The following is a 13214-nucleotide window of genomic DNA, read 5'->3' on the forward strand; positions in this document are numbered from 1 at the left end:
AAACGCCACGCAGACACAAAAACTGAAATTGAAGGGAACCTGTCCCCCCTCTCCAGGCGTTTGTATGTATAACAGCCACCTTGTACAGCAGTAATGCTGCATTTGTACAAGGTGGCTCACTAAGTTATTCTCCTTGCACACGTCGAACTCAACACGTATAAAATGTGTCCCCCGAGACCATTAAAACGTCCCTGAGGTGTAACTTTCCTTTGTAATGACACGCAGCGACCCCCTTGGTAGCGCTGCCCGTCTTCTGACATCATTGTTTGGCTGGCTGCGCCTCTGCGGCCGCCCTGCCTGACACAACGCCCCTCGGTGTCTTATTTATTTTGACTGCGAGGGTGTGATTGACGGGCATGAGCAGTGCATATCTTCGCCAGGCTGTCACTCATCTCCTTCCGCCTTCTTCAGACTGTACGGCTTCATGGCCGTGGCATGCCATAAGGGATCAGCTGACGCCGCACAGTCTGAGGCAGGTGTAAGGACACAAGTGTGAGAGGCGAACATATTGACTGCGCAAGGCCATGAATCCCAGCCCCGCAGTGTGAATACATGAGAAGACACTTCGGGGCTGAGATTCATGGGCATCACGAACCGCACCGGCAGACATTAAATGATGTCAGAAGACGGACAGTGCATGGCCATCCCCTGCTGTGTAGCCGGCAACGTGTCCTGCAAAAGCCACGCAGACACAAAGCTGCCGTCAGTGCAGGCTTCGGCCTACACTCTGCTCCCTCTGCTCCTCCTGCTGACCCTGGGCTCTAACACCGCCAGTTGGGGCCTGGAAGTGCTAGCTGCACAGAGAAAAACACCAGCCTATGTGTCAGTGGGGTTCAGCACCGCCAGCTGTTCCCCTGCTGTGTAGCCGGCAACGTGTCCTGCAAAAGCCACGCAGACACAAAGCTGCCGCCAGTGCAGGATTCGGCCTACACTCTGCTCCCTCTGCTCCTCCTGCTGACCCTGGGCTCTAACACCGCAAGTTGGGGCCCGGAAGTGCTAGCTGCACAGAGAAAAACACCAGCCAATGTGTCAGTGGGGTTCAGCAACGCCAGCTGTTCCCCTGCTGTGTAGCCGGCATCGTGTCCTGCAAACGCCACGCAGACACAAGAACTGAAATTGAAGGGAACCTGTCCCCCCCCAGGCGTTTCTATGTATAACAGCCACCTTGTACAGCAGTAATGCTGCATTTGTACAAGGTGGCTCACTGTTATGACCCCAATGGCAGAGGGTCTCAGAAATAATTACTAAGTCTGCAAACACAAAAAACCAGCTCATAGGGCAGTGGTAACTGAGCTGACCATATATCTAATCCTAGCACCACAAATAGCAGCAGCCGGGGAACGTGCCTACGTTGGTTCTAGACGTCTCGCGCCAGCCGGAGAACTAACTAACCCTAGAAGGGAAAAGAAAGACCTTTCTTGCCTCCAGAGAAAAGACCCCCAAAAGTTGGATACAAGCCCCCAACAAATAATAACGGTGAGGTAAGAGGAAAAGACAAACGTAAGAATGAGCTAGGTATTTAGCAAAGAGAGGCCCACTAGCTAATAGCAGAATATAGTAAGATGACTTATATGGTTAGCAAAAACCCTATCAAAATATCCACACTGGATATTCAAGAACCCCCGAACCGTCTAACGGCCCGGGGGGAGAACACCAGCCCCCTAGAGCTTCCAGCAAAGTCAGGAATCACATTTAGTACAAGCTGGACAAAAAAAAGAGCAAAGCAAATAACCAAAAAACAAAGAAGCCGGACTTAGCTTAATTTTGCACGAACCAGGAACAGCAGACAGGAGCAAACAGAAAGGATCTGATTACAATGATGCCAGGCACTGGACTAAGGATCCAGGAAGTTTATATAGCGACACCCCTGGACTAATGACCCAGGTGGGTGCCAAACTGAGGAAAGACAATCCCAGAGTCATATCACTAGTAACCACAAGAGGGAGCCAAAAAGTCTAATTCACAACAGCTCACTAAGTTATTCTCCTTGCACACGTCGAACTCAACACGTATAAAATGTGTCCCCCGAGACTATTAAAACGTCCCTGAGGTGTAACTTTCCTTTGTAATGACACGCAGTGACCCCCTTGGTAGCGCTGCCCGTCTTCTGACATCATTGTTTGGCTGGCTGCGCCTCTGCGGCCGCCCTGCCCGACACAATGCCCCTCGGTGTCTTATTTATTTTGACTGCGAGGGTGTGATTGACGGGCATGAGCAGTGCATATCTTCGCCTGTTGTCACTCATCTCCTTCCGCCTTCTTCAGACTGTACGGCTTCATGGCCATGGCATGCCATAAGGGATCAGCTGACGCCGCACAGTCTGAAGCAGGTGTAAGGACACAAGTGTGAGAGGCGGACATATTGACTGCGCAAGGCCATGAATCCCAGCCCCGCAGTGTGAATACATGAGAAGACACTTCGGGGCTGAGATTCATGGGCATCGCGAACCGCACCGGCAGACATTAAATGATATTAGTCGATCAAGGGGGTCAAAATCGTCTTGATATAAACAGTCCTCAGAAAAAAACAGTTCTATAAATAGATCAATCTGAGGACAAACGATACATATGCAATATATATCTTTATTTAATTGATTCTTCAGGAAGCAAGGATCTTCGACCAGACATACAGAATGCCAACGTTTCGGCCTCAAAACGGCCTTTTACACGGCAATTTATCTATAAACATATCACAATAAACAGAATTAAATATCACATTTCATATATTCATAACAAGGTCGAGATAACAAATCAGAAGTAAATACAAACATATTTGTGTTGCCATTATGTGAAAAATACTGAAAATTAGTAATAATAATCATCAAAAAGGGATATTATCCTCGAGGTAATAATAGTTAATCACTATCACTTCCATTACTGAAGAGAAAAACTAGAGGGAAAAAAAAACATAACATAAAAATTGCAAATTGCAGGTATATATAATTGTAAATCCATAAATGCTGGAAAATGGATAGTGGTCCTAGGAAGTCAGAGTAAGTCCAGTGGATGACATAGAAAAAATAGTAAAGTCCGTGATTTACCTGTATGTCGATATAAAGAATGGTGCTGTAAAGATAGAATATATAGCCATAAGTGCATAGAACAGAGGATATATGGTGAGATAGGTACACAAAGAGCATTAAAACATACCTGAAGAATAGGAAATATAGGAAATATATGATACGGGGCAACCCGGATACTGCCGGCGAGGTGCGTGGTGTGCTATGAAGCTGATACAGCGCCTATTTATGGCATCAGTAATAGAGCAGCCGGAAGAAGGGAAAAGCACTACTAAGCAACTGCGCATGCGTAAAATACTGAATGCCACGCTTGCACACAGAGAAAGAAAAGGACGGAAGTGGGGCAACACAGGAACAAGCGGCTAAATTGCCGATAATAAAGAAAACCTTTAGTGAGACAAAAGAAGTTGTCTCCCAATATAAATAAATGTGTGCGCTTGCGCTGTGAGAACAAAAAGGACGGGGATAAAAAGAAATCCCAGCATATGTAAATATTAAATGTTGCGCTTGCGCAATGCAGAGAGAGAGCAGAGGTAAAACAGGGAATATCTTACAATACAGATATGTGTGTGCTAAAATGTGAGAATGGGAAAGGCTGGAATTGAAAAATTGACAGGTCAGTATAGAATAATATGAGTGAAACGGCATACTTCTGCGTATATGGTGATATACAAAAGTTAATATTTATAAGATATATCTATCCATGAAACAAGAAAGAAAAGAAACCCACAAACCTGTTTGAAACCAACATAACCAGCAAGTGAAAAAAACACTGGACTAAGTCTGAAAAAGAAAAAGAAAAAGAGAGAACCATTATGTTAAGATCATATAACAAGATCATATAACAAATGTATAAGAGTACAATATCCCTCATTGTAAATAATAAAATCTGGTTCAATAACGTATACTGTCATGGTTCCCAATGGCAAGGGAACGTAAAAAACACATAAGTAACGAACGAGCTCTCGGGTGATGGAAACTCGAGTTGACCGTGAGCTAAATCTACCACACAACTAACAGTAGCCAGGGAGCATACCTACGGCTTCCTATATGCCACGCGCCAGCCGGAGGACTAACTACGCCTGGTAGAGGAAGAAACAGACCTGGCTTACCTCTAGGGAAATACCCCAAAAGATGATAGCAGCCCCCCACATGTAATAACGGTGAATTAAGAGAAAAGACATACACAGTATGAAAGTAGATTTAGCAAAGAGAGGTCCACTTTCTAGATAGCAGAAGGATACAAAAGAGGACTTCACGGTCAACTGAAAACCCTTTCAAAAAACCATCCTGAAATTACTTTAAGACTCCTGTGTCAACTCATGACACAGGAGTGGCAATTTCAGCCCGCAAGAGCTTCCAGCTACAGAGAATCACAAAAACTGCAAACTGGACAAAAGGTACAAAACAAAAGGACAAAGTCCACTTAGCTGATCAGCAGACTAGTAGCAGGAACATGCAACCGAAGGCTCTGGTTACAATGATGACCGGCAAGGAAATGACTGGAGAGCAAGGCTAAATAGGAAACTCCCAAACACTGATGGAAGCAGGTGAACAGAAGAAGCAAAGTGCAAACAAGTCACCAGTACCACCAGCAACCACCAGGGGAGCCCAAAAAGCGGATACACAACAGTATACACTAGAGACCCACTAATATAGATCTATCGCTAATAAAATAACTCGTACTCCCTATTTAAACCATTGGGTTCCAAGGTTTGGAGAGTGTAAATCCAGTAAGCCTCTTTCTCCTTTAGTTTGGAGATCCTATTTCCTCCTCTACGAGCTATGGGTATACTGTCAATAATTTGATATCTTAGCTGTGCAATGTTGTGGTTGTGAGAAATGAAATGGGCTGGTATGGGCAGCATGAGTCTCTTGCACCTAACCGTTGACTTGTGTTGAGAAATACGGTCTCGGATATGTTGGGTAGTTTCACCAACATATCCGAGACCGCATGGACACTTAATAAAATAAATAACATAAGTAGAATCGCAGCTATAAAAGTTGCGAATGGGAAACTGTTTGCCAGATCTTGGATGGGTAAAAGTGTCACCTCTGGTAATATTAGAACATTGGAGACAATGGTGACAAGGAAATGTCCCCCTCCATGTTGTTGTTAAAAAAGATTGTCTCTTGACAATTTTAGAACTCCCAATGTCGGCTGAGACCAGGAGGTTATGTAAGTTTGGAGTTTTTTTATGGCACATCAGTGGAGGAACAGTAAACTCAGGGATATCGGGATATGATTGTCCTAATAGTGACCAATGTTTATGTATAATCCTATGAAATACACGCATGAAAGGATGATGAGTATTCACAAAGGCCATTCTCTTAGGTCGTTCTACGATAGGAGGTTCAGTAGCTGTAGGAAGTACCAAAAGAGTATCCGGATATCCTCGATTACGAAATTTAGTGGCCATATCATTAAGTCTCAACGTACGTTGTAAAGGGTCAGAAACGATCCTATTAATTCTCTGAAACTATGACTTCGGAAGGGCCCTGGTGATGTGACGAGGGTGACAACTTGAAAAAAGAAGTAAGCTGTTTTTGTCAGTTGATTTAACATATAGATCGGTAGATAACGATCCATCTTCGTTAATGATAACCCGAGTATCTAAAAATGCAATCGATCTTTGATCATATTGAATAGTGAAAGTCAGTTTGGCCACACTGTTATTAATAGTGTGATGAAAAGACATCAGTGATTCAATATCACCACTCCATATAAGGAAAATATCGTCTATATATCTCTTCCACAGTATACCATACTGTTGGAAGAGGGAGTGTGTATACACAAATTTGGATTCGAAATCTGCCATAAAAATATTGGCGTAAGGTGGCGCTACATTGCTGCCCATTGCAGTACCATTCTGTTGAATGAAAAAATCATCCTCAAAAAGAAAAAAGTTTTTTGTTAAAACAAATGTCAAAAGTGAAACACAAAATTGTTTCAAATCAGGATGGAATTGGGTCATATTATTCAAAAAGTTTTCCACAGCCTGAATACCTTTACTATTGTCAATATTGGTGTACAAACTGTTTACATCTAATGTCACCAAATAACAATCAGAGACATCCATATGTAGGTCCCTAATATAGGACAAAAATTGGGAGGTGTCTCGGAGAAAGGAGGGAATATGTTTCATTAGTGGAGATAAAATTTTTTCCAAGACTATTGCTAAGGGGGAAAGTAGTGAACCAATGGAAGCCACAATGGGTCTACCCGGGGGGTGTTATGATCCCAGGGGCAAGGATCGCAGGACTGACAAGCTAAGTACTAACGAGAACTAGCTCTGGGGAAGTGGTAGCTAGATTGACCGCAACCTGATCCTATCCGCACCAACTAAAAGTAGCCGTGGAACGTTACCTAAAAGATTCCTAGACGTCTTGTCAAAGCCGGAGAAACTGACTATTCCTAGAGGGAAAGAAAGTCCTTGCTTGCCTCAGTGAAATGACCCCAAAGAGATAGAATAGCCCCCCACAAATATTAAAGGTTAGTTAAGGGGAAGGCACAAACGCAGAGATGAAATTAGATTTAGCAAACGAGGCCCGCTAAAACTAGATAGCAGAAAATAGGAAGGGGACTGTGCGGTCAATACAAAACCCTATTCAAAATATCCACGCAGAGATTGCTCGAGCCCCCGCACCGACTAACGGTGCGGGGGAAGCAACTCCGACCCAGAGCTTACCAGCAAAAAGGAAATCAAATATTAGCAAGCTGGACTAGACTCATCTTACATAGAAATCATATTGCAGGCAGATGAGCAAAAATATTCAAACAGAACTTAGCTTATCCTGAAGAGGCAGAAACCGAGATGAACAAGAGCAATCAGAATAGCACTGAATACATTGACAGCCGGCGACAAGTGGAAGTGAAGCAGAGCTAAATAGGAGCCTCCCTGGTGGATAACGAGACAGCTGATCAGCCAGACCCACAGGATAATAAACCAAACCACCAGGGGGAGCCCAAAAACCAAAGTCACACAATACCATCTGTGACCACAAGAGGGAGCCTGAAAATGGAGTTCACAACAGGGGGGTTGGTGAGATTTTTGTGGATCTTGGGTAAGGTATATAGTACTGGGCAAATAGGGTGGTTATTAATCAGGAATTCCCCCATTTTCTGATCTATCACTCCTAAGGTCTTAAAGTGATGAGCTAGATTACGGATTTCTTTAGCAATCTTGAATGTGGGATCATATGAAATAGGAAGATAAGTTTCCAGGTCGCTCAATTGTGAGCGGATTTCACTGATATAATGATGTTTGTCCATGACAACTACCGCCCCACCTTTATCAGCGGGTTTTATAGTCAAATTCTTATTGGATCTCAGGTTATGTACGGCTATTTTTTCCGTTTGAGTCATATTACTAGTCACATTCAGACGACTTTGTTGTATATCGATTATCTTTTTGCTTACATCCCTCTGGACCAATGAAATGAATGTCTCTACTGGATGATAGGTCCTAGGAGGAGAGAAGTTACTACGTTGGACAAGATCAAGCTTCTTCAAAGTCAGTACCTCTGTGGATGATCGAGGTATATCAATATCAGGTATCAGTATCTTGGAAAAATGTACTTTCAGACGAAGAGATCTATAAAAACGATTTAACTCTTGGTCTAACAAAAAGCCGTTGAATGGTGGAGTAGGGCAAAAGGAAAGGCCTTTTTGTAGAACTGAGAGTTCCGTAGGAGACAAAATATATGATGAAATATTATAAACAAGTTGGTCATGAGGTACCTGTGAACGGGTCTTAATCCTTGTTGTAGTAAATTCTGATCCCATTTGATTCCGTCTGTTGCCTTTGGTTCTGAAGTTGCGTCCTCGTCTCTGATCGTATGAGCGAAAAGGTAAATGGGAGTTGTCGCTTTCAGAACCTGAAGAGAAGGAAGAGGAATTCCAGCATCTTGGGGCTCTCCTTTCGGGATTACCATTAGTCCAACGGTATACTTCACCACGTTGATAGTCGTCTGAATCACGGATAAATTTCATTCTTTTCCGCTCCTGTAATGAGGACTGAAATTCATTAATAGATTTATCAGTTTGAGTTTTAATTTTATTAAATTCCTCTTGGGATAAGGTGCTGCGGAGTTGTTGTTCAATATTATCAATTTCTGTTTCAATACTCGGAATCTCTTTATGTAAATACTCCACTGTAAGGAGAATCAGGTCCAGGGAACATTTGTTTAAAATCGCCTCAAATTTTTGACAAAAATCCTCTTTTTCTGAAAAAAGGGTTGGTCTAAGAGAGACCCTCAGGCCTCTGGGTATACGTTGAACCTTGTGGTATTCAGCTAATGTTACATAGTGTAACTGAAGGGCTGTTTTTCTTCTATATACTTTCTCGTAATTACGAGTCTTCATCTGATCAGCTGGAACATGCAGGAACTGGCCCGGTATATTAACCTGCGCGATAATGGATTCAGCTTCTGATTGGTTGTATGAAAGCGTATTCAATGACATCATGCCAAATAGACTGATGATCCCCAAAAAAACATATAACATTAGTCGATCAAGGGGGTCAAAATCGTCTTGATATAAACAGTCCTCAGAAAAAAACAGTTCTATAAATAGATCAATCTGAGGACAAACGATACATATGCAATATATATCTTTATTTAATTAATTCTTCAGGAAGCAAGGATCTTCGACCAGACATACAGAATGCCAACGTTTCGGCCTCAAAACGGCCTTTTACACGGCAATTTATCTATAAACATATCACAATAAACTGAATTAAATATCACATTTCATATATTCATAACAAGGTCGAGATAACAAATCAGAAGTAAATACAAACATATTTGTGTTGCCATTATGTGAAAAATACTGAAAATTAGTAATAATAATCATCAAAAAGGGATATTATCCTTGAGGTAATAATAGTTAATCACTATCACTTCCATTACTGAAGAGAAAAACTAGAGAGAGAAAAAAAACATAACATAAAAATTGCAAATTGCAGGTATATATAATTGTCACTCCAAAAATGCTGGAAAATGGATAGTGGTCCTGGTTATGTTGGTTTCAAACAGGTTTGTGGGTTTCTTTTCTTTCTTGTTTCATGGATAGATATATCTTATAAATATTCACTTTTGTATATCACCATATACGCAGAAGTATGCCGTTTCACTCATATTATTCTCAACTGACCTGTCAATTTTTCAATTCCAGCCTTTCCCATTCTCACATTTTAGCACACACATATCTGTATTGTAAGATATTCCCTGTTTTACCTCTGCTCTCTCTCTGCATTGCGCAAGCGCAACATTTAATATTTACATATGCTGGGATTTCTTTTTATCCCCGTCCTTTTTGTTCTCACAGCGCAAGCGCACACATTTGTTTATATTGGGAGACAACTTCTTTTGTCTCACTAAAGGTTTTCTTTATTATCGGCAATTTAGCCTCTTGTTCCTGTGTTGCCCCACTTCCGTCCTTTTCTTTCTCTGTGCGCAAGTGCGGCATTCAGTATTTTACGCATGCGCAGTTGCTTAGTAGTGCTTTTCCCTTCTTCCGGCTGCTCTATTACTGACGCCATAAATAGGCGCTGTATCAGCTTCATAGCACACCACGCACCTCGCCGGCAGTATCCGGGTTGCCCCGTATCATATATTTCCTATATTTCCTATTCTTCAGGTATGTTTTAATGCTCTTTGTGTACCTATCTCACCATATATCCTCTGTTCTATGCACTTATGGCTATATATTCTATCTTTACAGCACCATTCTTTATATCGACATACAGGTAAATCACGGACTTTACTATTTTTTCTATGTTATCCACTGGACTTACTCTGACTTCCTAGGACCACTATCCATTTTCCAGCATTTATGGATTTACAATTATATATACCTGCAATTTGCAATTTTTATGTTATGTTTTTTTTTCCCTCTCTAGTTTTTCTCTTCAGTAATGGAAGTGATAGTGATTAACTATTATTACCTCGAGGATAATATCCCTTTTTGATGATTATTATTACTAATTTTCAGTATTTTTCACATAATGGCAACACAAATATGTTTGTATTTACTTCTGATTTGTTATCTCGACCTTGTTATGAATATATGAAATGTGATATTTAATTCTGTTTATTGTGATATGTTTATAGATAAATTGCCGTGTAAAAGGCCGTTTTGAGGCCGAAACGTTGGCATTCTGTATGTCTGGTCGAAGATCCTTGCTTCCTGAAGAATTAATTAAATAAAGATATATATTGCATATGTATCGTTTGTCCTCAGACATTAAATGATGTCAGAAGACGGACAGCACATGGCCAAGGGATAACGCAACAGCGCAGCCTCCTGTACAGCAAAATGCGATGCTCAGGAGGCTGCGCAAAGCACCTAGGTGGCATTTTTGCCAGCTGTGCTGCGTCTCATTACGAAGGGAACTCCCGCCTCCAAGACAGTTTGACTGTATAAGGGCCTAAATGTTATACGTGTTTCAGCGTGTGCAAGGAGCAAAATTAAAAGAGCAACCTTTGACTTGTGCAGCATTACTGCTGCCCAAGGTGTGGCTCTTCTAGTTTGTAACCCCTGAGGGGGGGTTAAAGGTTACCTTTAAAATTGGTTCAATTAGGCTTCGGCCTACACTCTACTCCTCCCGCAGAGCCTGGGCTCTAACACCGCCAGTTGGGGCCCGGAAGTGCTAGCTGCACAGAGAAAAACACCAGCCTATGTGTCAGTGGGGTTCAGCACCGCCAGCTGTTCCCCTGCTGTGTAGCCGGCATCGTGTCCTACAAACGCCATGCAGACACAACAGACCTACAAATGCCTCCAGTGCAGGCTTCGGCCTACACTCTGCTCCCCCTGCTGACCCTTTGCTCCAACACCTCTAGTTGGGGCTCTAGGAAGACAAGCTTGAATAGGTCCTCATCCTGGTTCCAGCACCGTCAGCTGGTTCCGGGTAGAGCCTTTGGCTTAGGTGCCTCCCTCTGTGTATCCGAGTTCCACCAACATCAGGTGGTCCTTGGTAGTGCTTTCATGCACGGGTACCTCCTGCTTAGTAACCGGGTTCCAGTAACGTCAGCTGGTCCTTGGTAGTTCCATTGGCTCTTGGACCTTCGGCTACCCATCCTGGTTCCAGTACCGTCAGCTGGTTCTCGGCAGTGTCTTTTGCTCTTGTACCTTCTGCTCCCCATCCTGGTTCCAGCACCGTCAGCTGGTTCCGGGCAGAGCCTTTGGCTTAGGTGCCTCCCTCTGGGTATCCGAGTTCCACCAACGTCAGGTGGTCCTTGGTAGTGCTTTCAGGCACGGGTACCTCCTGCTTAGTAACCGGGTTCCAGTAACATCAGCTGGTCCTCGGTAGTTCCATTGGCTCTTGGACCTTCGGCTACCCATCCGAGTTCCAGTTCCATCAGCTGTTTCTCGGCATTTTCTCAGCCTTCTTGTACCTTCTGCTACATTTCCAAGTTCAAGACCCTAAACACGATGACCCGGAAGACCACCCTGATGACGACGACCCCGATGACGACGACCCCGGAGACAACGACCCTGGAGACGACGACGACATGGGAGACCGAGAAGCAGAAGAACAAGAGGCTGCAGAACAAAGAGCAGAAGAACATTAAGCATAAGACTAAATATCAGAGCAAAAGATATTATCTAAATTATAAGCAGAAGAAGACTAAGCAGTGTATGGGGTTGAGTCCGTTCCTCCTCGTGGTGCCCCTGGATAAAGCCTGATGCTGCAGGCCAAACTGAACGCGGACAAATGTAACTCTTTTGTGACAGGCAGAACGGAAGGTGTAATCTTCAAACTTTTATAGATAACAACTACGGGAATGCCTGTCACAAATAAGAATATGATGAAGAAGTTGAATATGAAGAAGAAGAATAGTTAAATACAAAGAATATGAACAATGTAACCAAAAAAAATAATAGGTAGAAGATGAAGAAGAAGATGAATAAGGTGAAGAAGAAGTTGATGTCAAAGATGCTGATGATGATGATGATGAAGAAGAAAATGTGGTAGAATTAAAAAAGAGGGTGAAGGGCGTGGAAGTAGTGAAACATCAATATCTGACAAAATAAAAAAGATCTTAACATAGTCAATATCTTTGTAACTCCGAACGTCTTAAAAAAAAATTAAAATTCCTGCTATTCTATTTAATTGGGCTAAACCTCTACGCCTTTAATGTCTCCGCCACCTCCCCCAATACATCCTACATTATTCTTAGTTGTTTTCCTTCATGTAGAATTAACCAACAAGGAAAGAAAGGGTTTATTTTAATTCCGATATTTTCGTCCCATTGACTTGCATTGGTATCGGGTATCGGTATCGGCGAGATCCGATATTTTGTCGGTATCGGCCGATACTTTCCGATATCGGAAGGTATCGCTCAACACTAGTCAGGAGATCTCCCCTATGATGTGTAGACGGCTGTGAAGGTCTTGTGCTCAGTCTTGTTTTATCCACCAGTATTATATGTTTTATACTTGTGTAATGAGAACGGTGGAGATGGCAGGATTAGAGCTGATCATAGATGGGACTTCTCCATCTGTCGGTGACTTTTATAATATTTGTTTCAGGGTGAAGATCTGACCCATATTAATACTACAGAGACATATGTGAGGGGGGATGAGCGGTGTAAAGAGGAGATTCCCACATATGACTACCCAGGTGAGTAGTGACCACTAAATGCAGAGAAGTCACAGATTCTTCTCATCACCGGCTGTGGCTGCTTTATCGCTGGTGTAGTCCGGCCGTATTACCATTATTACCATTTTACCTCTAGACCACAACATTCTCCTTCTATACACTGACCTGAGAGACTTCCTGATCATCACTGCACATGACAGGAAGCCTCTCAGGTCTGGAGACCCTGATGTCGTCGTGACGACATCGGGTCTCCATGGCAGCGATCGGAACCAGCATCATGCCACGGAGTCTAGGATCCAAAGTCAGAAGGGATGTTGGCCCATGTAGTGAGGGATCAGCGACCTGTCATAAGCCAAAACAGATGCATATGTAATCAGAGCACCACAGAAAGCCCCACCCCAGAGCACCACATAAAGCCCCACCCACAGCCCTGCTCCAGAGCACGAGAATGTCATTAACTAAAAACTACAAATACAGATTAAACAACAACCATAAGACAGATTTCATCACCAGGTATCAGTGTAATCAGTATAATGGCACCGACCTGACACTGTAGGTTACTGAGCACAATCCTGCTGACAGGTTCCCTT

At 42.9% G+C, this 13214-nt stretch overlaps 1 protein-coding gene and 1 long non-coding RNA gene across 2 annotated transcripts in view; one reads left to right on the forward strand and one right to left on the reverse strand.

The window, feature by feature from the left end:
- LOC143766904 (uncharacterized) overlaps positions 1 to 13214 on the reverse strand; it is a 216924-nt gene that overhangs the window by 105828 nt on the left and 97882 nt on the right. The gene's annotated exons all lie outside the window — the stretch shown is intronic.
- Positions 1 to 13214, forward strand: part of LOC143766882 (oocyte zinc finger protein XlCOF7.1-like) — a 138041-nt gene that overhangs the window by 84577 nt on the left and 40250 nt on the right. The window contains exon 6 of the mRNA XM_077254880.1: positions 12555 to 12645. Within this exon, the coding sequence (XP_077110995.1) occupies positions 12555 to 12645 (91 nt within the window). The remainder of the gene's footprint in view (positions 1 to 12554; positions 12646 to 13214) is intronic.

This window comes from Ranitomeya variabilis, chromosome 4, assembly GCF_051348905.1.
Source record: "Ranitomeya variabilis isolate aRanVar5 chromosome 4, aRanVar5.hap1, whole genome shotgun sequence".
NCBI lineage: Eukaryota > Metazoa > Chordata > Amphibia > Anura > Dendrobatidae > Ranitomeya > Ranitomeya variabilis.